The sequence below is a fragment of the Ornithodoros turicata genome, chromosome 10, assembly GCF_037126465.1.
Source record: "Ornithodoros turicata isolate Travis chromosome 10, ASM3712646v1, whole genome shotgun sequence".
Lineage (NCBI taxonomy): Eukaryota > Metazoa > Arthropoda > Arachnida > Ixodida > Argasidae > Ornithodoros > Ornithodoros turicata.
This window is the reverse complement of record NC_088210.1, coordinates 13,528,245-13,554,993: the sequence shown is the minus strand read 5'-3', so window position 1 is coordinate 13,554,993 and position 26,749 is coordinate 13,528,245. Positions and strand designations below refer to the sequence as shown.

At 45.8% G+C, this 26,749-nt stretch overlaps 1 protein-coding gene across 1 annotated transcript; it reads right to left on the bottom strand.

Annotated features, from left to right (window-relative positions):
• Positions 1 to 2,816: 2,816 nt before the first annotated feature.
• On the bottom strand, positions 2,817 to 24,948 carry LOC135370112 (glucose dehydrogenase [FAD, quinone]-like). The gene is made up of 11 exons (XM_064603804.1): positions 24,816 to 24,948; positions 22,304 to 22,506; positions 15,405 to 15,594; positions 11,171 to 11,302; positions 9,998 to 10,128; positions 8,620 to 8,790; positions 8,422 to 8,563; positions 7,563 to 7,726; positions 6,623 to 6,800; positions 5,195 to 5,411; positions 2,817 to 3,397 (listed from the first exon to the last, which is right to left on the bottom strand). The coding sequence occupies exons 1-11, from the start codon at positions 24,937 to 24,939 to the stop codon at positions 3,109 to 3,111; spliced, it is 1,941 nt and encodes a 646-aa protein (XP_064459874.1). The 5' UTR covers positions 24,940 to 24,948; the 3' UTR covers positions 2,817 to 3,108.
• Positions 24,949 to 26,749: the final 1,801 nt, after the last annotated feature.

Below are 26,749 nucleotides of genomic sequence, written 5' to 3'. Positions count from 1 at the left end.
TGAGGCTTCAAAGTTTCGGGTATTCAACGGCGCACGAAATCAGACGCAAAGATTCCTGGAGAGGAGGAGTTGCTCCTGCCCCCATGAAAGATAGAAGGTCGAAAAAAAAAAAAAAACAGGGCGGGAAAAAAGAGGCGGAATCATTTTTGTTTGCCGCTTATCAACGTATGGTGGAATGTCACCCGCCTTGTTATCGGCGCGTTTTGTGCTGCACGCCGGTCCGGCGATAAACTGTTCAAGCTTCATGGGGGCAGGAACATGTCCTGCCCTCCGCGCATCTTTGCGACTGATTTGGTGCGCTGTTGAATACCCGAAACTCTGAAGCCTCAACTTCGGGACTTTTTTTTTGGCAGTTCCCTTTGCAATATCGAGCGGATTTCTTGGTGGATCTGACTAAGTTCGCTACGGGCTCTCTAATTCTGTAAAAAAAACGTTAGGTTGACTTGGGAAATTTTAGAGTTCAATTAAAGAAATTCAATTAATTTTAATTAAAATGAAATGAAAATATTTTTGCAAGATGGCAAATTCAGTTGCCACATAAGTGCCGTTTACCACATATTTTTCCGTCGCCCCGTTTTTTTATAAAGTCCGAATGACACGTTTTTTGAAACACCCTGTATATATAGTTGAGCGTTAGCGCAACACGAAAGCCTGAATTCCTGGTGAGGATGGCAGTGGTAATGTGAATCGACATTATGCATGAAACTTCATCTGCCAGTAGCGACTCTGTCGCTGCAGACGAACGAGGCAGAGATACAGATCAATGTAAAGGGTTGAGCTCTGGAAAAACGATCTTCACTATAACGATAAATACGACATTACGATGACATTGCTTGTTCCTGTTAGTTCCTTCGAAATACACCGTCATATGATCGGCTGTGGCAACCAAATAGCGAGTTTCATTAGATCGGAAGTATATACGATACAAAAAGAGGTTCGCCAAAGGAACCTGTCAAATCAAAGACCACACTCTTAGAAATGAACTTCACCGCATAGCACGCTCCTAGCCAACCATCATCTTTTGAACAGTATTAGTGTCACAAAAAGGGCGTACGCCTCCCGTTTCCAGCAAATCAATTAGGAATATGGCGATATCACTCGAGATGATGGTTGGCTAGGAGCGTGCTATTCAATGTAAGAGTGCACCAACATGACGTCAGCCAGTTGAAAGGGATAACGCGATTTGCTTATAGCGTTTCTGAAAACTAGAGATGGGACCAATCCAAAATTTTTCGAATCCGAATCCATATCCGAATCCAAGGAAGGTTCTATACGAATCCTGCGAATCTCGAATCTTTCGAATCCTTTCTTTAAAAAAGAGTTTTAAAAGCCAACTAAAACACTTCTAGTAAAAAGTGTTTCGAAGCAGAATATGACACCTCTGTTTACTGAAAAACAAATTAAATAATGCTTCAGTTTCATATAGCCAAATATAGCTCTTCGTAAACGTATACAGCTTAAATGTAATTTATTGAACACGCATGTTGTTCATCGATTACAAGAAATACATAAATTCTCGAGTCTGAGTTATTTCCATAAAACTAAGCGACAATCAAAAGCAAGACCATATTACTTTTAAACTTGTAATGTAACAGTTCCTGCCTGAACTCTTTCAGTCCAGAGAAAAAGTAAACAAAGAAACGAGAAAACACCCGTCGGTCAATGAGGCTTTCGGCGGACTCCGGAGGCGCCAACTTTAAAAAGAATGGAACAAACATGATTGGTGGATTCGAAAGATTCGACTCGCCGTTTTGGGCACTGGGATTCGGATTCCCGAATCTCGAATCTCTGCCTAGGATTCAAGGATTCGCGGAATCGGTCGGCATGTCCTTACTGAGAACGTTCTCGAGAACAGCCGTCATCATTTCAACATCTCATCTCATCCTGGCTATACACTCTTAAAAATGAACTTCACCGCATAGCACGCTCCTAGCCAACCATTATTTCGAATGATATCGTTATCTGCCCTGATTTGTTGAAAACAGGGGGCGTACGCCTTTTCTGTGACAATTATGAACAGCATAAGTGTCACAGAAAAGACGTACGCCTCCCGTTTTCAACAAATCAGGGCAGATAACGATATCATTCAAGATGATGGTTGGCTAGGAGATTGCTATGCGGTGAAGTTCATTTTTAAGAGTGTACTCTACGTTGTAAGTAATTCGACTAAGATGCAGTGAGTGTTACCGCAAAAAAGGCGTACAAAAAAGGCGTACGCCTCCCGTTTTCAACAGGGCTTAATCGCTTCATCGTCGTTACGGTCGTTACAAGTTAACGAGTGGCGGGAAATTCAAAAATGTGGGCACGGGACACATTGCGCGTGACGTGTACCACGGCCTCCACGTATCGCGCGAAGAGCGCCGTGCACGTGTTTCTTCACGCGCCCACCTTTTTAAATTTCCCGCCCGCCTTTTTGAATTTCCCGCCACTCGTTAGCTTGTAACGACCGTAACGACGATGAAGCGATTAAACCCGTGCAGGGCGGATAACGATATCATTCGAGATGATGGTGGGCTAAGACCGTGTTATGTGGTGAAGTTCATTTTTAAGAGTGTACGCCTCTCATTTTCAACAAATCAGGAAAGGGAAAGATATCATTCTGCATGGTGGCTGGTGACCGAGCGTCCTTATAGTCGCGGAAGGACCGGAAGTCTTCGTGGCACCGGAAGTTGTGACGGGGTCTTGTTTATACAGTCAAACTCCTTTATAGCGAACACCTTTTTAACGAAAATACCACTACAGCAAATTTTTTTGCGGTCCCGCTGAAGCCCTATAAGTCCAATAATGGACATCCTTTTTAACGAAAATACCTTTACTGCAATTTTTTTTTTTTTTTGCCGTCCCCTGAGTTTCGTTGTAAAGGAGTTTGACTGTATATTCACCCGAGAATGTCATGGCTACGGTCGGGACACTGGCCACGCGAGTGAGGCCTACGACGTCACAGCCACGTGTGACAACCTTCCGATTTAGTAAAACTCGCCATTTCGGACCGCTCAGCGTTATGCGCTATCGTGTATAGAGCGCCCTGTGAATTTGCGCGGCGAAACGTTTCACGGGGGTGAGGTTTTGCCGTCAACGACAAACCTGGCTGATCAGTTCGAACATTTCTCAACCGCGGAACGCAAGAACCAGCAGACACGAAACTAGCACTAGCACCAGCGACGATGACCGTCCAACCAGTGATCTCCTGTGGATCGACTCGGAGGCTGACCTTCCGGCACGATTCGGTGAACGAGGCACAAATGATCGCCGTCTCTGCTTCGGAGGGTTGTCCTCGAGGATCATGTCGGCTGCTTTTTCCGCGATCATGATCACTGGAGCATTGAGGTGGCCGGACGGTATGTCGGGCATGACGGAAGCGTCGACGACGCGCAGGCCCTTAATGCCGCCACGTACCCTGAAAAAAAAAAAAAAAAAAGTAATAAAAATAAAAAAACAAAATAAAATATAGAATAAAATAAAAATAAATCAAATAAAAACTAAAATAGAAATAAATAAAAGAAAAAGAAAATAATAAAAATAAATGAATAAAATAAAGTTCAAAACCAGCGTTAAATAGCAGTAGCTGTTGCGATATCACGACGAGATCAGATATACAGGGTGCCTTCTTTTTATCCGTCACAGATTTAAAAAACATAATAGAAAGTTGCAGCACTAATGGGGCATTTTTGCGGGCGGATTACGCTGCCAGACGGACGTCCCGTGGGAAAGAGCATCTAGCTACCGGCCGACTAATTACCTAAAATTAGTTAATTGACTTTTCAATTAAATGTTTTCGCAAAATGCCAGACATCACATTTCCAGGCGGCCATTATTTAAATGCACTCCACTTTCCCAAAAATCTTGAGACGAGCGCCGTACCTTGAGGTATAACTCGCAAAACTTTCTTATGCAAATGAGGCGAAACCAGAACTACCGGCACTTCTCGAGCGCAAAAAAGAGGGCAAGGGCCTTCGCGTCGGGAGGCCACGTGTTTCGTTGTACGGTACCCTCGGAAAAGTCCCCTAGACCCTAGTCTCCGGTACCCTAGAAAGTCCTCGGGGAGGCGTATATGCGGGGCCCGCTGAAGTGATGTGATGATTGAATTCGACAGGTGACGAACCCAATTTCTCCCTTCTCTCGTAACGCTAAAATCAAATCAAACAAGCACCTTCGAGGAGAAAGAGCAACTTATCCATCTTTTAGCGCCAACCCCGACAACGTCCCAAACTGTGGAAACGTTCTGTCACGTACTTTGAGTCGTGAATCGAAACCTCGGGCCTCATGCCCTGTCTCCACACGAGACACACGTGTATGTGTCACATGTGTATTGACATTCTCCAGAATGCTACAGCGGAAGATGCGTAAAACGTCATAGCTTTCTGCTGTATCACGTGAGCGCGAGCGCTCAACGTCGTATCTTCGTCGTATACTGCGCTTCCTGACAAGGAGAGGCAGAGCGTACAAATCATTACACTTTAGTGCCCCTTCAATAACTGAAGCCTAATGATACTCCTCCGGTTTCAGGAGTGGGCAGGGCGTACGCCCTTTCCTTGCAGTTAAGATACCGCGTTTTTTGAGAAGACAAAACTTTGCGCTTTAGTGCCCCTTTAGTCACTGGAGCCGAATGATACTCCTCCAATTTGAAGAGAGGGCGGGGCGTACGACCTTTTGTTACAAGTAACATACGTATATCTAAAGCGCAACAAAAAGGTGTACGCCTTCCCATTTTCACCACATCACGAGAGCAATGATTTCCCCAGAAATTCACTGCTGGGGGGGGGGGTGCCGACCTTTCAAGGGGGGGGGGGGTATGCTTGGTGAAGATTCCACTTACGGAAGTTTTCTTAGACACAGAAGGAATTGTGGCACAATGGTGACATCTGACCGACAAAGGAAAAAGACTAGCACCCTGTCTCACGAAGCTCAATGAGCACCTAGCAACCAACGGAGGAAACCTTAGACGAAAAAAGCAGAACAGAATAATCCTGGGAGGGTGTACACCCCCCCCCCTCCTGGGGGGGTGTAGGGAAATCCCTGCACGAGAGAGGACGGCATAAATCTGTATCGTGATTTGTTCTGAGCGTAGTATGGCGGTCAAAATATATTCTTCACCTATACTCAAGCCGGTCCCGTCACCCCCACCACCATTTATTGTTAGAGCGTGACTACCAATATACTGGTGACGATTTCATTGGGGGAGAGACGAACTTACCTGAGTCTGTGGTCCACTACCGCTGTCTCATCATTGCCCATCTTGCACGTACAACAGGGATGGTACGACGTTGTCGTGAAAGATGTGGCCTGACACTCCCAGTATGCGTCGCTGTGAAGTTCGTGCCCTTCGCAGCCTGGGAAAGGCTTGCTCCACATAGCGGCGCCGAGAGACCTGAAGGCTTCTGTCTTCACCAGCTTGTGACACATCTTCAACCCTAGCAAATATAAATTGAAAGGATTGTTAGGCTTGAAGTGAGCCAGTACCGGGTTGCAAGACAGTACTGAACATCACCTTGAATGCTTGTGTTTTCGTTTCACTGGCAAGCCATTGAAGAGAAATGCCACTGAGTGTTCTCCAACAAAAGCGGCACGTCTGACGTGACAGACGACATCTCCCTTGGAGATAACAGTGTAGGACGTTTATGTATAGAAGATTGTGGCGTCTGGGCCATGTCTGAACTCATCGTCCAGGAACCCTTGCGATGTTCAGTTCCTGTGTTTCGGTGTCTTTGTCTGTGTGTGTGCGTTTTTTTGTTTTTTTGTTTTTGCTCCCGGTGTGTTTATGATGCATTGCTAACAACAAGCTCACACTCCAGCATTAGTGGCAGTGGTATGTCCTGGAGCGCCCCAGAACTCCGTTCTGCGAGAGACGCATGAGAGCGCCAGAAGTCAGCGCACTACCATCGCGAAACGTGCCCACCTTGGAAGCCTCCACGATGTCCTAGATCAAGTCTTTGGGCTTCTCATCTCTTACTAGTTTAGACTTGGACTTAGAGTACCGGACAGCCATCGATCCATGCTAATCATCTCCTTACCGTCACTTACTCTCACCATCCCATCTCATCATCTCACTGAGAGCTGCTCATCTCATCTCCTCAGCTGCTCACATTTGTGAGGCCCTCAACGGAAATGTGCTCGTATCGCCACTCTGCTTTGTCTTCTTCTCATTTTGTAAACAACGGGAAATTTAATAATACATTTATGGACAAACACGAACACGTAAGCCTCTAACGTGCAAGCATCAATGCAATCAAATAAGCCGGAAAGGAGGGGATGATGCAGGGGGGGAGGGGTAATATACATTTATTAAAAGGAAAGGTCTGGTGATGCAAGGGATCGAACGTGAACCCTGATTTTCGGTCATCTTCGTGATTTCCTTCATTTTCCTTATCATTTCCGTGTTTCATATTCAGCGCACTTGGAAATAACAGTATCGTTTGCAGAGCTGTCGTGCTTTTTTTTTCCCACTTGCTATACGCTGCAGAACCGCCACCTTTTCTGCATTTTTTAGGTCACTCTCACAAAGTGAGAGCGAAAAAAGAGACAGCACGCACACCCAGCACGCAACTTCTGATTAACTGTGTATATTATTCATGTAGGGCTTTTATTTGGCTACCATCATAGGGGATTCTGAAAAACCACTTACCTTCCACTATGACCTTTAGATCATCCTCGTGCGTGTAGAACAGTGGACTTACAGCGGGAAGCTCGTTGGGGTTTTTGGACTTCACCTTCACGTAGCCCCTAGATTTGGGCCTCAGAACAAACGGCAGGAGCACAAATGACTGTCCGCCTCTGAAGGGAAGGTAATACTCGTCGAATACCTATGGATTGGAAAGAAATGAGAAAAATAGCGGGAGCTCTTTGGCTGCACGTATAGCATATGTTCGTAACTCAAACGTCGCCATGCCAGTACTGGACAGCTGTTTCGGCCTTGTTGGGCCTCATCAACAGTACGCAGGCAGGCAACGTTTGAGTGGATGGCGTCAGGCGCCATGCCAGACGCCATGCAGGCCATGCAGACGTCATGACGCCATCCACTCAAACGTTGCCTGCCTGCGTACTGTTGATGAGGCCCAACAAGGCCGAAACAGCTGTCCAGTACTGGCATGGCGACGTTTGAGTTACGAACGTATGGATTGGAAAGAGTCATGTTCAGTCAGTCCTTCCCACGTGTTCTTTGTGCTTGTAAATTGCAGTCTGTTTTATCCTGCTAGTGAGTTGTTGTAGGAAAATTTAATACGACGTGGAACGGTCAGTACATGCACAGCGCCTCAAAACAATATTTACAATTTATGAGCTATGAGGCTATGAGGGGCGATATATACATTGCTACACTTCATGATACAAGAGGGATATGCACTATTTACATTCGATGGAGCATGAGACGAGTGATGGGAGTGATGAGAGATGGGAGGGGTACTGTTCACGGAGGGACACCTCGGACAGACACGGAGCCCCCTTGCACCGAAAGTGAAGGGTGGAACCGCCACCGCTGCAGAAACTCGTCGCCGCCGAGTGCAAAGAGTTCTTGTTGCAAGCTAGTGAGTTTGTTAGATATGCAGCGGGTTTCGCTGAATGCTTACCTCTTGTTTCAGTCCAAGTCCTCTCAAGTACTTCTCGGCGTAACTGTCTGTGGTACCCAAGGGGTGCAGCATTATTTCAACATCAGGGAGATCCTCAGACTGGTTGGCGTACTTCGTCTTGACGAAAGCTAGGCCCTCCACTCCTCCCGGTAACGTCCACGGACCTGACGTCAAAGGTATAGAGCACGGATAAGACGCATATAGTCAGGACAAGGACCTGACGTCAAAGGACGGCAAGGGAAGGATGGCATTGCAGATATGGTTTAGACCAGACGACAGAGAAGCGAGATGAGGATGAGGGACCGATCGTATACGGCGTGTTCTATTTTCAATGATAAACAGAGCAGCCGCGGATCGTGTGAACAAGCGATTCATTCACGGTATACCTTCGGGGATTTGTGTAATGTGTCACCGTATACGTCTGTTTGCTTGTTAGCGCCGCGACGCAACTTTCGCACCGTATGAATTGGGGGGGGGGGGGGTGAACACCCGCCCCCTGGCCACGCCAGTGTGCCTGGCTGTCTTCATCATGATAGTATCGCTGCGGCTACCTTACCTGCAGATGTAGGGCGAATCAGCTGGTTTCCTTGAAACATAAGCTGTTTTCGGAAGAGAAATTTGACCAAGTGAAGCGGTGCCAAACGTTACCGTATCTGTCTCATACGCATGTTCCCGGATGCGACATTCCCTGTGATTGTCCCTTCTATGTCGTTCCAGCCTCAGGACATCAGTTCTCTCATATTCCCTTTAAGTTTCGTTCATAGAGAATGCGTGCAGAGAGTAATGTGGAAGTGGATAGAATTCTCGTGGTGACCAGCATTTGGTATTGCCCCGATTCTCGACCCGCATTAAAGATTACCTGTATTGCGCCGGTAATACTGCACTGCCATCATAATGCCGTGGTGCTCCTCTAACGTTTTGTTCACGTGCAGTGCGAAGCCTCCTGCAATGGCATGATCTTGGAAGTTCTTGCCAACAGGAAGATCAGCCAAGAGCGGAATCTGCAAAGCGAGCGACCAATGACTTTTGCCAATCCGAGCTTTGCTCCATTTCTTACCTCCATCTCCTGCAGATGCTCTCTTGGACCGACGCCAGAGAGTATCAAGAGCTTTGGGCTGTGAACAGCTCCGGCGGCAATGATCACCTCTTTCCTTGCTTTCACGGTATATTTGCGTCTGTCCTTTTCGAAGACAACGCCGACGGCTCTTTTATTGTCGTCGAATATAACCTGTGACAGAGAAGCATTCCCGTTCCTGGTGGTCCAACGCCGTATATACACTCCGAAAACAGAACTTCGTCGCATAGCACGCTGTGCGCCAACCATTGCCACGAAAGATAGGGTTATCGTTTCTGAGTCGAAGAGGGAGAGCGGGGCGCACGCCCTTTTGTATTAGTTATCACTGCACTCCTAAAAATGAACTTGGCTTCGGAGTTCCAGATTTACTGGCTTAGGAGGAAGGAAATCGAGCGCACCTCCACCAAATTGTTGCGGTTCGAAAAACGAGCCTTTATTATGATGACGATGAGGATGGGAACGATGGGTCTGAAATCCTTCTCACAACTTCACCGCATAGCACGCTCCTAGCCTGATTTGTTGAAAACGGGAGGCGTACGTCTTTTTTTTTTTTTTGTGGCAGTTATGTTGTTGTCACAAACAAGGCGTACACCCCATGCTTTCAACAAATAACAGATAACGATATCACTAATACTTTGCTCTCCCCGATGTACTCATGCACCCTCAACGCATCTCCATCCTCCATCCGTCGTCCTTCTTTCTTTTCTTTTTTTGGCTATAGTCGTGACGACGCCCACTTCTGGGTGGCCAATAACAGCGAGGCGATGCTGCCATCCCCCCCCCCCCCCCACTCATTTCCAAGAGTGTAGAGAGATGATTTTTGGGCATAACAAGCCCTTATTTGCATAAGATGCTCTAGTTCAACAAACGTTCAGAATTCATCTCCATTCATCATCTTAAAAAAAAAAAGTTGTTGTTGTTGCTGTTTACATATTCCAGGCCTTGTACTCCCAATTTGTATGTTTGGACATTTTTTTAAATCCTTTCATGACCCCGTAAACTTGACAGTTTAACATTTCAACAATTGACGATGTGCTTCTGCAAGGTTCTGGATTATAGCAGGTTTCGTGCTTAACTGGTCCTACATGTCCACATTTTTCTCTCCTACTGCAATCATCAGCATCATCAACTATTAAAGCATGTCTGACACGGAAAAAGTACAAGCGTGTGAATAGAGTTGTTGAAAGTTTCGCGTTCGATATAGTGGGGTGCACATACCCGCGTCTCGTCCCAATGGTTTAACCTACTGTAAAACTTTGTTTTTGTTTGGCGTGAAGATGAAGACACCAATCTCTGGGTTTAAGCGTGCAAAAAGGTGGCAAATGGAAAGGAAACAAAAAACAACAAAAGAAACTCTCACCTTGGTTACCATCGAAAAAAGCGAAACGTGCAGATTTCTACGTCCCTTTTTCCCGCCGATTGGCGCGATAAATGCTTTTGACGTTGACCATCTCTCCTGCTCTTTCACTGTTGCCTGACACTGAGTAAAGCCTGAAACCGAGAGGGTCATTTAGAAACCCAAAAGAACTATCGATTGCGATTACCCAATTTACTCGCATAATTACCGCATTTGCAACGTATGGGCGCCGCAGTTGTTGTTACTTTTGCGAACACATTTCACGCGCTCTTATTATAGCGGCACCGCCGGCGCTATGTCACGACGACGGCCACGGCAGTGCACCCCCTTATGCATTAGTGCATTAGTGCACCCCTTTATGACGCTACATTTTTAGAGGTAAAAAGTGCGTCAATTATGCGAGTAAATACGATGCTTCGTCGACTGCTCCTCTGTTTTAATGACAGGTAAAGGACCAGTAACATACATGCATACATACATACATACATACATACATACATACATACATACATACATACATACATACATACATACATACATACATACATACATACATACATACATACATACACACATACATACATACATACATACATACATACATATACATACATATACATACATACATACATACATACATACATACATACATACATACATACATACATACATACATACATACATACATACATACGTATTTATGAAGGACAAGAGCAAGGCACACGTACGACAAAGTGCAGACGCAGATACATGGACAGCGAAAGTCCTACAACACGTTCTACCCCCATCCCCCGTGCTCCCCATCCACCGTCATTAACGATGGTGAATGGGGAGCTTTATTTAATTTTACTTTATTGAAATAAATAAAGCTGTTGTTGTTGTTGTTGCTTCTCACGACGACACGGAACGAAGTCAGTCTCTCGTTCCATTATCACCGCACGCTGCCCGCCAGTCTTTCTGGGACACATCACATCAAGGGGGTAGAACATCATTGGCTGCTTGATTGGTGACGTCAACAGCTCCACGCAGCAACCCACCGACGGGAGCGGAGTTGCCCAAATAATTTTCAATTTTCCCGCTCTGAGATCCGCTGCACACCACAGTCCGTCCCAAGATGCTTTGCGCTGCCACGCGCCGCGTACTTCGTCGCGCATGTGTCGTAGCGATGTAGCTTACCTGCTTGCTGAGGGCCATTGACGTCTACATCATCGTAGCCCAATTCCTTTCCGCCCTGCACGAATGCTTCGAGTATTTGTGTCCTGTACTTGTTTGAGGTGACCGTCAGTTCACCACCCCTGCCGTGGAATCCTGCCGTGGAAAATGAACAATGAACTTCAACCTTTCATACACACTCGTCGTATATAGAAGAGGATCCTTTTAACATGTCTTGTACTTTCTGGTAGCCTGTGGTACCCTTGGTGGTCAACCCACATGCAACAACGCTCACCGTTGTTGCACCGTATATATTATACGGTCTACCCACATGCTATACTACCCACAATGCACTGGGGTAGTATCCCGCAGCCAAAGCGGGAAGACAGGAAACCCCACACATCCTTTATAATTTAATTGCTGTTTTTGATAGTGGTATGATACACTCTAAAAACAGAACTTTACCGCATAGCACGCTGCGCGCCAGCCATTGCCACGAGTGATAGTGTTATCGCTGGTGAGTGGAAGACAGAGGGGGGGGGGGGCGTACGCCTTTTTGTGGCAATTTTCATATATCTAAATTACCACAAAAAGGTGTACGCCCCCCCCCCCCATCTCCGAATCAGAAGCGATCACCCAATCATTTGTGGCAATGGTTGGCGCACAGCGTGATATGCGGTGAAGTTCTGTTTTTAGAGTGTACAGTATGAAGTTGTACCCACAATCATCTCCTCGCTTTTCCTTTGTCATTTCCTGCACTCATAAAAATGAACTTCACCACCATAGTACGCTCCTAAACAACCATCATCTCGAATAATATCGTTACCTGCCCTGATTTGTTGAAAACGGGGGGCGTACGCCTTTTTTGTGACACTTATGCTGTTCATAACTGTCACAAAAAAGGAGTACGCCTCCCGTTTTCAACAAGTCAGGGCAGATAACGGTATCATTCGAGATGATGGTTTTTGGCTAGGAGCGTGCTATGCGGTGAAGTTCATTTCTAATGGTGTATACGTTGAGTACATCTTTGACCTGGTTATCGCGGATTGGCCCAAGCCACATCTCGATTTGCAGCGGCGTCAAGATTCCTGGAGCCACGGCTCGGAGACTTCCCCTGCTCTAAGAGCGAAGAAATATCGTCTCTAACTCGTTAACACAGCCCGCGTTCGTATATTAAGCGGAGCTTCCGTATATTGTATGCACAAGCCATTCATCAAATCGGGCCCTTGTGCAATTCCTTGTGTCGATGGACCTCCTCGTCGACACTCTGTGACGCTCTTGATATGTTTGTTTTTCGTGTATTGGAGTCTTTCGTACCTTCGCACTTGATCGAGTGTTTCCCACCCGCGTCCGGGCACGTGTGCCTCATAAAGTAAGATCTGTATAATTTTCCCCTTTCTTCTTTTTTTCCCACCCTCCTTTCCCTTCATTTGTTTTGCATATAATGATCCCTAAGTAGCGCGTCCTGCACTCTTAAAAATGAACTTCACCACATAGCACGCTCCTAGCCAACCATCATCTCAAATGATATCGTTATCTGCCCTGATTTGTTGAAAACAAGGGGCGTACGCCTTTTCTGTGACACTTATGCTGTTCATAATTGTCACAAAAAAGGCGTACGCCCCCTGTTTTCAACAAATCAGGGCGGGTAACGATATCATTTGAGATGATGGTTGGCTAGGAGCGTGCTATGCGGTGAAGTTCATTTTTAAGAGTGTGGAGTAGCCAGTCCCAGTATAGACTAACATCTCTCTATATTTTTTTTCCTTTTTTTTTTTACCAGTCAAATCTGGCGTGGGCGCCCAATCTGACCTCCAAGTTGGCATGGCATCGCTCAATAGCGTGGAGCGAGAAGTTGCGAGAGAGCTACGCTCCTAAAAATGAACTTCACCGCATAGCACGCTCCTAGCTACCATTATCTCGAATCATATAGTTATCTGTCCTGATTTGTTGAAAACGGGAGGCGTACACCTTTTTTGTGACACTTGTGCTGCTCATAATTGTCACAAAAAAAAGGTGTACGCCTCCCCTTTTCAACAAATCAGAGCTGATAACGCTATCATTCGTGATGATGGTTGGCTAGGAGCGTGCTATGCGGTGAAGCTCATTTCTCAAAGTGTGTAGAGCAAACTAAACGTAATAAAACCAGCACGCCGCGTGTAGTGTGCTACTTGGGACCAGAACATGTGTGTTTAGAGATAATGAATGTGCCGAACGAAACGAATATACCGCTTAGTGGCGGATATACGAGTGACGAATATACCGCTTATATAAGCTACCGCTAGGTGGCACCAGGTAAGGAAATCAACAACTAGCCCTCTTGTACAGGAAACAACAACCGCAGCTGAACGTATCGTGAGAGAGAGAGAGAGAGGTTGATCAGGAGAACGCTCTAGAAACTATGCTTACGGGGATGCGAAATGGCAACTGTGTGCGAACGCTGACGAGACAACACTTACTAATTGTAACGCTCACCGGATGGATTTATTGACCTCCGGGATACATTATTATAGGATAAACGCCTGTAAACTGTTTAAAGACAGAAAAGCCTCGAACACCGTCACACACGCGTTACATGTCATACCGCCATCTTACATTGTCTCTCACTCTCTCCCCAGTCTCTTCCTCCGGTCTTTCTCTCCGCCGCCTCGCTGGCGCCCCATCGTTCTGTGCAGGAAAAGCGCCCTTACAGGCTCCCACCCCTAAGCGGTGATCGGTCGGAGAAACTGCTACTTTCGCTCATAATAACCGAGTGAGTTTAACAAACATAACATTCTACCCCACTCATCATCATTCAAATAAGGTTTATCTTTGAATACAAACAGAGTTACCACACTTCAGAGATGCACACTTCGGCGAGTGTGTATTACCACTACTGATGCCAAAGCGTAAACGCAGAATATATGATGCGCGTCGTGTATTTTGCTGTGTATGCGATACGTCACGTACATATTATGTCACCACAAACATGTTCCTCCCCGTTGTGTGTGCACTGTATACTTCTTGGACAACTGTACCCCTGAGACGGGCGTACCCCTTAGACGACAGTACCTCTTGGGCGGGCGCACCTCTTATACGGCTCTACCTCTTAGACGGCTGTACCTTTTAGACTGCTGAACCTCTTAGACGACAGTACCTCTTAGACGGCTGTACCTCTTAGACGGGCGTACCTCTTAGACGGATGTACCTCTTAGACGGGCGTACCTGTTATATCTTTCTCTGTTTGTATTCAAATAACGTATCTGTTTATCTTTCCTGCTTTTCCTATACCGTTGCTTTTGCGCACACATTTCACGCGCCCTTATTTAGTGATCCATCAAGCAAAAACCGCACTCTTAGAAATGAACTTCACCGCATAGCACGCTCCTAGCCAACCATAATCTCGAATGATATCGTTATCTGCCCTGATTTGCTGAAAACGGGAGGCGTACGCCATTTTTGTGACAATTATGAACAGCATAAGTGTCACAAAAAAGGCGTACGCCTACCGTTTTGAACAAATCAGGGCACACAGCGATATCATTCGAGTAGTTGGTTGGCTAGAAGCGTGCTATGCGGTGAAGTTCATTTTTAAGAGTGCGAGTTCCTTCAGATACCTCACTGACGGCAAGCTTATGTAGTTATCTCCTTCTTCTCTTATAATTACTGCTTCGAGAATGCACGGTGGGGAATAGTGCAGCAGGACGAGGAAGTGAGGGAACGTTGACACGTGAGAATATTGTGCTCGATAAATAAACTCAGTTGTTAGGAGGCGCTGTCTCGTGTATGCATTCGTTGGTGGTTGACCTTTCGCGTTCCCCAGTTATGCCCCGACCAGCTACATCTTCACTTCTGACTCTCGAAAGTCTTCAACCTATTCAGAGAGCCCGTAAAAGAATGAGTGAGGTTGACGTCACTCCACTGACGTGAGGAAGGGAGTGCTGATTGGGTGGCGCCCACTCACGGCTGCCGTCTACGCTGCTCCTATACGTCACACTGTGATACTTACGTCCTGGCAGTAGATCGGGTCGCGAGCTTCCTCTGTTACGCAGAAGGCTGTTTTTTTTTTTTTTTATGGCAGTTTTGTAAATTGAATTGCGCAGCGATTGGGCAGCGTTCAGCGAAACCGTCTTACAGGGTCGCCTGTGACATGTACTGCGTTTTGTATGGTTTCCAAGCAACTCTACATTTAAGTTCAGAGCTCTTTTAGGATGATTTTCTTCGCCCCCCCCCCCCCCCCACCACAAAAAAAAAAAAAAAACTCTAGTGGTGTAATTACCGTTTCTAACAAAGCTGTCATTTCTGTTGTCTTCCGATTTCTTGAAGTACGGCAGCACCTCTTTGAACGACCATCCTTTGGCTCCGCCTCTGGCCCAGTTGTCGTAGTCACGGTGATTCCCTCGATTGTAGATCATGTAGTTGAGTACGCTGCTGCCACCGAGGACCTTTCCGATCGTCAGCCACGACCTCTGTTTGACGTAATTGTAGACATGAAGACAAGCCAAGTATTATATCGCATAATATAAATGTGGGGACCTATAGTGGTTGATTAACGTATCGGTTTATTTCATTCGATAAAGAAATGATTAGGAAAAGGATTTAACGAAATTCAAACATCCTAATCAAATCATCATCCATGTAATCCAATCAACCTAATCACGCTCAAATGTTCGAATTCTCGTTGTTTCCACAGGAAAACATTTGACAACATCAACAACATAACATCAACAACAACAACATCACGCAAGACCGCACTTTGATTTGTTGGCTTGGACTGATACGCAAACGAAAAAAAAAAGAAGAAGCCTATTTCGTTTGTACAATACTTTACTCTTAAACATTGCGCATGCGCACGGATGACATGTGTGAGCAGTTCAGATTTTAAGGCGATGTCTTACACGGCGTTCGCTATGCACCTTGTATATGCGCCGTACTGTCCAATTTCAACCGACAACCGCAAGTGGTTTTGTACCCGAACTAAATATATAAAAAGGGAGGGGGGTTCGATTTTGCTTTTGTTTCGTGTTCGGTTCTACATACATGTTCTTATATTGATAACCGGCTTAATATGACTACAGAAAACAAGATAAAGAATTGACGTTTCTGTGCCTGTATAGTGTCATCGTTAGCGCACTGATGCAGATTCTTGTGATGCTGGTGATGGGCATTGAAACATTCAATTTTCAATTTTAGTTTCACACGTTAAGTCAAGTCGGTAAATTGTATCAAGGCAATAGCTTTGGATAGGTTAGGTTAGGTTAGGTTAGGTTCGAGCATGAATATGCTCTCCGGGAAGACGGGATGAGTCGTACTGTTCGGGACTGCAACAGTAGTTTCATGTTTCCGAAATGGCGGCTGTAGAACCTTGGTGCAAAGTGTTAGAGGGAGCGTTGAGCAAGACCGCCCTCCTGCAAACGGAGAACAAGGCTTCTTGCTTGAGCTGAACGTTCGGTATAAGAACCGCCGGCGTAGAGGATGTTCCGCCGGCGTGCCAGAGGTGGATTTGAGCAAGATGGGCATCACGCGAAGAATGGTATGCTCGGCGCAGTCTCGCAGGATGTGCTCGATTGTTTCAGGTTGTTGACAGTGACCACAGCAAGCGTCACCCCTATAGAGCCGATCTTGAATTGTTGAGAGTTGGTGAACGCAGGTCCAGGTGCGTAGCCTATGCAGCATGGTCTGTATCTGTGGATAACCTATCTGCCTTGAATGTGCCCGATTAAGGGACAAATTTCCTAATTCATCCGCACTTCATTCAATTGTCAACTTCTTCAGTCGCATTGTCATTGTTCAGTGTGCCTACAAACAGTGGGAAGGGGAGGAGAGAGATTCAAAAGAAGGTTACTGAAAGCCCTCCCTTGTCAGTTTACCGCGAACACACATTTCTTTCTGCCGATGTTTTGAACATACAACCGGAAACAACAACGGGAAAGCCTAATAAGTTCGCTACAGGTTAGCTACCACGAAAAAAAAAAAAACGAAATGAAACTGCGACGTATATTCCCAGGTCTGAATCATTATAACGACTGCTTTATCGTAGAGCAAATCAAGACCCTTACAGTCTTCGTGTAAGGCTAGCATCGTCATAAGGGTAGGCCACTTCCGCTTCCGTGCCTATCGCTGACCCGTGAATTCAAACATAACGATATACAACTTTTCTCCCAACCCCTCTCGCCTCTCGTAATATCAACGTACAGTCTGAAAGAACGGAAAGGTTCGTCGTGTTGCCCACCTCTTTTTTGCGAAGCACACGAGAGGCAGAGAATAATACCCGTGCCACGCGACCACCGAGAAATGGCGTCATCGCCCACTATAATTTCGAATGCCATTATTTATACCAGGGATGTGCCAACCGAATCCGTGAATCCACGAATCTTCGAACCCTAGGCAGGGATTCGAGATTCGTTAATTCGAGTCCCAGTGCCCAAAACGGTGAATCGAGTCTTTCGAATCCACCAACCACGTTTGTTCGTTTCTTTTTTAAAATTGGCGCCTCCGGAGTCTACCGAAAGCCCTCATTGGCCGACAGGTGTTTTCTTGTTTGTTTGTTTACATTGCAGCGGACTGAATGAGTTCAGGCAGGAACTGTTACATTACAAGTTTAAAAGTAATATGGTCTTGCTTTTGATTGTTGCTTAGTTTTATGGAAATAATTCAGACTCGAGAATTTCTGCATTTCTTGTAGTTGATGAACAACATGTTAAATAAATTACGTTTAAGAAGAACTATATGGGAATACTTTATCCCAAAATTGAAGGATTATTTGATTTGTCTTTCATTAAACAAATGCATCATATACTGCTTCAAAGCACTTTTCACTAGAAGTGTTTTTTCTTTGTCTTTTCTGGATCAAAATTCTTTTTAAAGAAAGGATTCGAAAGATTCGGATTCGAAAAATTTTGGATTCGTCCTATCTCTAATTTATACACGTACGTATATACCACACCATCCCTTTCGAATGACATTATAGGCACGATGAAGAACATGCGGCCAACTCAGTAAAAGTGAAATATGTGTAACTTACGCATATCAAGTTCCTAAGGAGCACAGCATCTTGGCCCAGTATTGGACCAATATCGGCAATACCGGCCCAATATTGGAGAAATATCGGCAATATCGACCCAATATTGGACAAATATCGGCAATATTGGACCAATATCGGCAATACCGGCCCAGTATTTTCCAGTATTGGTCCGATATTGGGCCGGTATTGCCAGTATTGGTGCAATATGGGGCCCAGATTTTGTGCTGCTTGCGCTCTAAGACAATCATTCAATGATCAATTTGATTGTGCTTTTTTTTTTCGTGTTAGCGCCGGGAAGCAACAATATGGCTATGAGCGGTGTACAGACGTGGACAGCTGGAGAGACGACAGGAGGAAGGAGTGGGGGACATGGCGGTTAACATGCGTCCTGGGCCGACTTCAGGGGGAACTGCACTCTTAAGAATGAACTTGGCTGCATAACACGCTCGTAGCCAACCATAATCTCGAATGGTATCGTTATCTGCCCTGATTTGATGATGAAAACGGGAGACGTACGCCTTTTTGTGACACTCATGCTGTCCATAATTGCCACAAAAAAAGGCGTACACCGCCCGTTTTCAACAAATCGGTAACAAATAACGATATCATTCGAGATTACGGTTGGCTACGAGCGTGCTATGCGGCCAAGTTCACTTTTAAGGGCGCGTGCCAACAATTCGTCTGGAAAGTCTGCGCGGAAAACCCAGAGAAAACCTCAGCACAGCCGGTGGTAGGATCCGAACCCACCGCGTCCCATAGTCTTCAGCACGACCTGGGCTACCACAAACGAGCCGGTGCTTTTATACCCGTCCTTGTCATGCTGCTGGTTCATTTTGTTAAGCGTTTATACATTCGTTACAGTGGACGTAAAGTTTTACAGAAGGAGGTCCCAGAGCAAACGGTCAGGGGGACCTCCTGTTATCAAGCGCATAAGAGTACATTAGTTCGCATTTGGCGGGTGAGGTAATCACACACAAAAAAGAAACATCCACAGTTACAAAAATGCACATGTACTGATTCTTACGTAGGGTGCAGACGTTGAAAAAAAAAAAAAAAAAACAACAACAACAGAAAACAGAACTACAACAATTGAACATCTGTATGCAAAACGGATGTCCACTTATCCCCTTCTTACTATTTTTGCTGGAGTGACATCTACATACCACTACCAGTATGTAAAAGAAAATTTAGGACCGTATAGACCTCTACAAGAGAAACGTCATCATGTCGTTGACAGGCAGACTGAAACCGGAACAAATCGGAAGGAGAGGACTGGGTTCCACGAACGGGCACTTGTTCGCTGCCTCCCACTGCAAGAAAGGTAGAACCGAAGGTCGCATCCCTTTAAGGGACCATCGTAATCCCTCAAGACCGTGGCTTTCGGGCGCGCGACCTTGTTCAGCTTCGAGCGTAGTTCAACTCTACCAAATCTGTGGCGCTGTCGAACACTATGACGTCATTTGTTTACAAACAGGGAGAGCTCTATTCAGTGGCTCGCTACAGGAGGGTAAGAAACGGGAAATGCACGTGTGTCGATGGAACGGACGCTCAGGTCAGGCACCTCTTCTCGATTTGGGAATTTTCAACGTACCCCGTAATTGCGTAGAGAGGTTCAATTAGATTGGAGGCACAAGCAGAATATACTATGCTGGTGAGCTAAAATACAGAAAATACTCCGAAAGAGTTACAAAAAGTGCTTGTAGAGTGGGATTGGCGTCTGATTGGGTGCTACGATTCTTCAGATGACGTAACAATGGATAGAAGTATCTGGATGGCGGTGCGTCTACACGCCCGTATAAAAAAAAAGTGGATTTTTGTATTAACGCTGCACACATCATGAAGGAGAAGTATTGAACAATCAATTGTAAATGACAATTACGAAGGTGGTGGTGGTGGTGGCGATAGGGCTTGCCGTTGTCGGCCTCACGTATGTGGGCAACGTCACGACTGACGCCCTGGGGGAATGTGCGTCCTGGGCCGACTCATAAGGGAACTGTGCCGACATGTGTCTGAGGAAAACCCAGGAAAAACCCCAGACAGCACAGCCGGCACCGGGATTCGAACCCGGGTACCTCCTAGTCTCGACGTGACATGGCCAGCACGCTAACCACTGAGCCACGGGAGCTGGCTCTTTTTCTTCTTTTTTTTTTTTTTTCAAAGTACACCAATGGGAGTTCTTACGTCCTTGCCACACCGTCAATTTCGTTCACTGTACCCGTGCACATGAACTGTGCCATCTGGGCTGAATTGAACTGTACTATAAGTAACTGTGTTGTACCGTAGTTGTCGTTTTGTCTTCCGCCCCGATGCTAATACACGTCGTTTGGTCGTGGAGGTAGTACCGCTTGCGGTGCTGTTCCGGGAAGGTCTTTTGCTTGTCCCATCCTATAGTTGGCGATACAAGGTATTTTCTTAGCCGATAAAAACGTCGTCGGAGCAGTACCGCTTGCGGAGCTGTTCCGGACAGATTTTTCTTAAATCTTCTTTCTATTCATTCTGTGTTTCTCACGAGACTGCCTTGTGCCCGATACGCTGTGGCACAGAGTCGAGGTCGAGGCCCGGATTCGGTGGAGTGTCACTCAAATGCTCTTCCAGCCTGCTGTCCCGCATCGCGATAGGAAACAGTTCCTTCTTCTGGCACTCCAGATCATCTACCAGGTGTGGATTTCTCGCTGCATTGCAGTACAAGGTGGCCGCGTCCGTACTGTAGCGGAAGTGCTAAATCTTGTTCGAGCAGGGATTTGCTTCTTAGATCCTTCGTAGAGAGAGAGCTGTGCTGGGAGCTGTGCACTAGAGCCCTGCACGGGCCGACTTTTCCGGGCCAGACCTAGCCCAGGCGCATATAACCGGCCGGTCCGATGGTCCAGTGCATAGAGCCCGGCCCGGCCCGGTGACTCAGCGCAGCCTAGTATATCCCAGCCTAGTATTTTCAGCCATGACGTATGCGTCTCAAGCGCTTATCACACAAATGTATATAAGAAGAGAAGACACGTACGGCCACAAACATACAAGAACTGTGGGTTTAACATCACAACAGCACGAGACCAAATTAAATCCAGGACACACGCAGGCAAGCGCGTTATCGTTACACTACCAAGTTCTTGTGTATGTACAGGGTGCTGTCGACAAACGCGCAAGGCCGTCGCACGGCCCGGCCCGGTGCATCACGCAAGTTCCACTTCAGTGAGTAAGCATGAATGAAAGTATGTTTCTCCAGCATTGTAAAGCTTTCGAGGGGTGGTTTAAGACTGATACACAGCAGTGTTGGTGCTCCTAGAGAGTATACGATAGGATGCTGCACTTCAGTGCGATAGCAATGTGGCAATGTTTTAGAACTTGTCTCAGTTGTTGACTCAGGAACAGAAATAGGTAAGATAGGGTTAACAAGCGGGCTAAATGGCCAGGGGAAGTTTGCACAATCTTCTGTGGCTCATCTCATAGAGTCGACAATACAATGGGAGCTGGTCCCTCATATACTGGAGAGGGGTCCCTTGATAACGTGGTCCGCCCCTCGGGTGGGCCGTGTCTTTGAACGCGCGGCCTATCAAACGGTCGTCGGAGCAGCATCGCTTAAGGTGCTGTTTCTGGGAAGATTTTGTCTAAGATGTATGTGAACTGAACTGTATCAGAGTCTGTCGTGACGTAATTAATCTTTAGCGAGCTTTAATCTTTAGGGCCAGCATCGCTTGCGGTGTTGTTTCCGAGGAGATTTTTAGGCTAGCAGGTGTCCACCAGTTAGCCTGCTGTCTTGGCATGTCTTGGCGTGCTTTGTCGTGAGGTTCATTTTTTAAGAGTGCATACATGCCGTTTTTACAGCTTCCGGAGTGGTGCCAGAACGACATCCGGTTTCACAGCAAACACGCTCTGCGCCAACCACCGTGCCAATGGATACTTATTGCTTCTGTTCTGAGGAGAAGGAGGGTCGTATACGCCTTTTGGTGGCAACTCAAATTGAAAAGGCGTCAACTCAGGAAAGGCGAAAGATATAATTCTGCATGCGGCGACTGGTTCCGAGCGTCCTTCGTCGCGGAAGGACCGGAAGTCTTCCTGGCACCGGCAGCTGTGGCGCGGAGGCTTGTTTATGTTTACCCAAGAGTGTCATGTATACAGCGTGCGTGTCGGATATAACAGTGAGGGCTGCGCTATGTACTTACATTGTCATCGAATGCGTGTGCAGCTTTCTCCTGTGCCTCGTACTGTATTCCCCAATCGATATCCGTTCTTTGGCTGACGGCCGTGAACATGGGGATGTCGGTGACAGTGTCCTCCACACCACCAGCTTCCAGGAGCAGCACTCGATTAGAATGATCTTCGGACAACCGCTTGGCGAGGACACTCCCGGCTGAGCCTCCTCCAACTGGTAACGAAATCAGCGTAGATTACCAATAACCCTTAAACTAAAAAAAAAAAAGAAAGGAAGAAAAAGAAATTTAAGGTGGACTCACTTCTTAAAACGTTTATGAGGAATTTTTGTTCTCAGGGTACTCGTAAACCTCGCTAAATTTCTGCACGAGACAGGGGTGTGCCCCTCTAGTTTATCTATAGGAAATGACATATTTTTGAAGGCCTGATGCGACCCACCGATTTTTGGCAAATTAAAGTTTGTCAAATTTTCAATCCATGGGAGCCTATGGGAGATGCAACAAAATCGCTTCTCTCGGCCCGCCTGCCCGCGATATTTGGACCAAAATGACGTCATTCCCTACAGTAACAGTCGGGGCATTGATTGCAATCAACAAATTTGACAAGTTTACTGCAGTTTTTCAGATCCCTGCGAATGAAAATAACGGCTTTGTCGTTTGCTATCATGTCCTCCAAGCTGGCGCCGATTATATTACTTCCTTAGAGCACGGGAGGAAAGCAAAGCGAAGAAAACAACTTTGTTACGGTGCAGCCAACTCCTTCCGGAAGCGAACGTTAACTGGACCGCACGAGTCCGCCTTAACTTCACCGCACAATAAACTCCAACAACGACAACAAATAACTCATGACTATGAACATGGGGTGATTCACCGCCGCAGAGCAGTACGCTACCCCACACTCTAAAAACTGAATTTCACTGCATTGCGCACTGTGCGCCAACCCATGCCCCGAATCATGCACTCTTATACCCTACACTCTTAAAAATGAACTTCACCGCATAGCACGCAACTAGCCAACCATCACCTCGAATGATATCGTTATCTGCCTTGATTTGTTGGAACGGGAGGCGTACGCCTTTTCTGTGACAATTACGCTGTTCATAATTGTCACAGAAAAGGCGTACGCCTCCCGTTTTCAGCAAATCAGGGCAGATAACGATATCATTCGAGATGATGGTTGGCTAGTTGCGTGCTATGCGGTGAAGTTCATTTTTAAGAGTGTAGTCTGACGGCAAACCGAAGTCCGTTAGCGGAACGGCCGTTACTTCCACCCATCATTTAGAATGTCATCGTTATCTACCCTGATTTGTTGAAAATGGGAGGCGTACACCTTTTTTTGTGTGTGTGGCAGTTTATGCAGTTGATAATTGTCACAAAAAAAGGCGTACGCGTCCTGTTTTCAACAAATCAGGGTAGATAACGATGACATTCGAGATGATGGTTGGTTAGGAGGTGAAGTAAATGCCATTCCGCGTTTAATGCATTGAGTTTGCCGTATGGCTCGGCTATGAGTAGGGTATTCAAAATGAACTGCACCACATAGCACGCTCCTGGGCAGCCATCAGCCCGAAATCATGGGAAAGAACGTTGTCATTCGTGATGATGGTCGGCTGTTAGCGTGCTAATTGTTGAGTTTTATTGTTAAGAGTATACAGAAAGGCGTACTCCTCTCTCTTCGAATCAAAAGCGATAGCCCTATCATTGATAAAAATTAATGTTTGGCGCTGAACGTGCCATGCGGTGAAGTTCAGTTTTGAGAGTATAGGACGCTTGTGAATTTCTGTTTCAACAATGTACTCTACTCTCTTGTACTATAGATATGGTGCTCACCATTCACATCCCCCCCCCCCTGCATTTGTTCACATTTGTTCATTTTATTTGCGAGTGCGTATGTTTGGAAGGGGAAGAAATGCATCCCTGTCTTGGAACAGAGCCCAAATATTCGTAATTTGTCTCTACTATCAAGTTTACCACCACCAGTGTAATCTGGACAGTTACTTCTTTAATTGGATAATTATGTTAATAAAATATTCTGAACTGTCACCACCACCAAGGGCAGCGGACTAGTGAACGAATACACAAGGTACAATTACTTAGAAAAAAAAAAGAAAAAGAACAGAGAGTGAGAGAGCGAGAGCGAGTGAGAAATGAAAACACACAAACACAGATGTCTGGTTTTGATTTGCGTAAATGTATTGGAGGACATAGAAAATGATGAATACTTTCTTTTGGGCTTCAGTTAGTTCAGGAATTATCGATTATGCAAAGCGACATGGCCTTTCACTCTGTCAAACCGCTTTCTTTCCTCCCTGCGTATAGCTACTTCATCTATATAGAAAGAATATCGATCACAGTATCCTATTGCGCAGCGAGAAAATCGTCCCTCTTTCGTGTCCTCGAGGATGTCGTCGTCAACACTCTGCAGTATATCGACACTGTCATGACGTGGTGTGCGCACGGGCACACAGCGATTACAGATAAGAGCGCCAGCGCTTGCCACTACCATAGGGTTAAGATCTCTCACCGATAATGAAATCGTAGTCCTTAAGCAGTCCAGGCTTTGGAATGTCGTAATATCCCGGTGTGTGCGCCGGGTTCAGGTTTGCAAAAGTCATCGTAACCAAGAGGATATCAGCCTTGGTCAGCATCTCGGATGGCAGCCTGCAACGATAAACATCGGAGTGCCCTGTAACGGAGATAAGAAAAAAAGGTACGCGATGGGATCGCGATAGCGCACGTGGGAATTTATGGACGAGGTCGTTGTATTCGGATTGGGCGGCGGAAGGATTTCGAACCAGAATTAAGAAGAAAAAAAAAAAAGAAAAGCCACAAGGTGTAAATTGCGGGAGCTGTCTGCTCACCAAGGCCGCGTTTCCGCCAGGAGTGGTACTCAACTTGACGGCGAAAATTTATAGCGGGGAATTTCGCGTAAAACTCACCGACAGATATGAAAATGAGCAGCTATATAAAGTATACGGTACATATAGAATGTCGTCGGAGGTAGGAATTTCACATCAGATGATGATGTCGCGACTGTTGCATAAAATCTAGGAATCTCCCGGCGGTGTTGTTGACTTGAATATCACGAAGGACATCTCAGAGTGATGCGAGCAGGCGGAGATAAAATAACGATAGCGGGAAAAGGGTACGTTTTAAGAAAGATTTGATAACGTGGCTTGCGTCGCATCAACCGGGACCAATCATGGGATAAGATTCCGTGTCACTCGCGACAGCGATTTGTTCCGATAAGGGAGGGGGGGAGGTATGTTTTGCAAAAAAAAAAAAAAAAGAAAGGGAGGAAAGGTTAGTCAGGGTTCTGATAGGCACGATAACCTTTATCAACAGGCTGCGAAAACTGCCTTACAACGATCTTATTTTTATGCAGTACGTGTTGCGAGTTCTCGACGCACACTCTAAAAACAGAACTGCACCGCGTAGCACGTTGTGTGTCAACCATATAGCCACGAATCGATCGAATGTTATCGATTCTGGAATTGGCCCTGCATTTACCAATATGCCTAAGGGGAACGTCAAAATAAGTGCAGAATAAAACACTCAAACAAGTACGCGGACTGATACGGACGCAGCGTGTGATGTGATGTGATAAAGAAAAAAAAGGGGGGGATGTGCGTTACGACGAAGTAGTTGTGGTTACCCCAGTACGGTTACACACAGAAAGTACAAACAGATGAGCGAGTCAAAAATGATGGAGCTCAGCATGTAGTTGAAAAGTTGCAACCGAGTGAGTATACGAAGTATACGATATAAGCCGGAAATATACAAAATTTTTATATTCTGCGAGCAAGCATAATATTGGCCAAACATCTCGCTGCATAAACACCAGGCTAACACGATAAGAGAGAAAAAAAAAACAGCAACTTCAGTAATTTAAGCGAACATTTAAAAACATCTTTATCGTTTTGTTACACTGGCTCCTATACAACGCAAATTCAACGATAAAAAAAAAAAAAGAAAGGAAACGACGTTTCGACGCCTATGCGGGCGTCCTTGCAAGCATGAGACATGTAATAAAAACTATCCATGAGAAAGGAAAACTTTTTAAACCATTGTAATCTTCCTTTTTGTTATCGTTGAATTTTTGTTGTGGAAGCCAGCGTAATAAAACAATAAAGATAATGAGCCATGGTTTTTGGTCTATTTTCAAATTTAAAAACGCATACCGCTTCAAACTCAATGATGAAAAAAAAAAACTATATAAAGAAAGTTTGCCGGGGAAGCGGGCGTTGTTATTCGAAGAGGTCAGGTCTATCGAAACGGGAGGGGTAAAATTACATTAGTATGCCTTCAGTTTTTATTCATTTATTTATTGTTCTGATAAGATGCGTGGCTTTCTGGGGGTGAGGAAGTATAGTAGCTAACGCTTTTGAGAATGATTGCATGTGGTCGGCAGCAGGTTTTCTATAAAATAAAGTGCGTCTTGCAGAATAAAGTCACCTC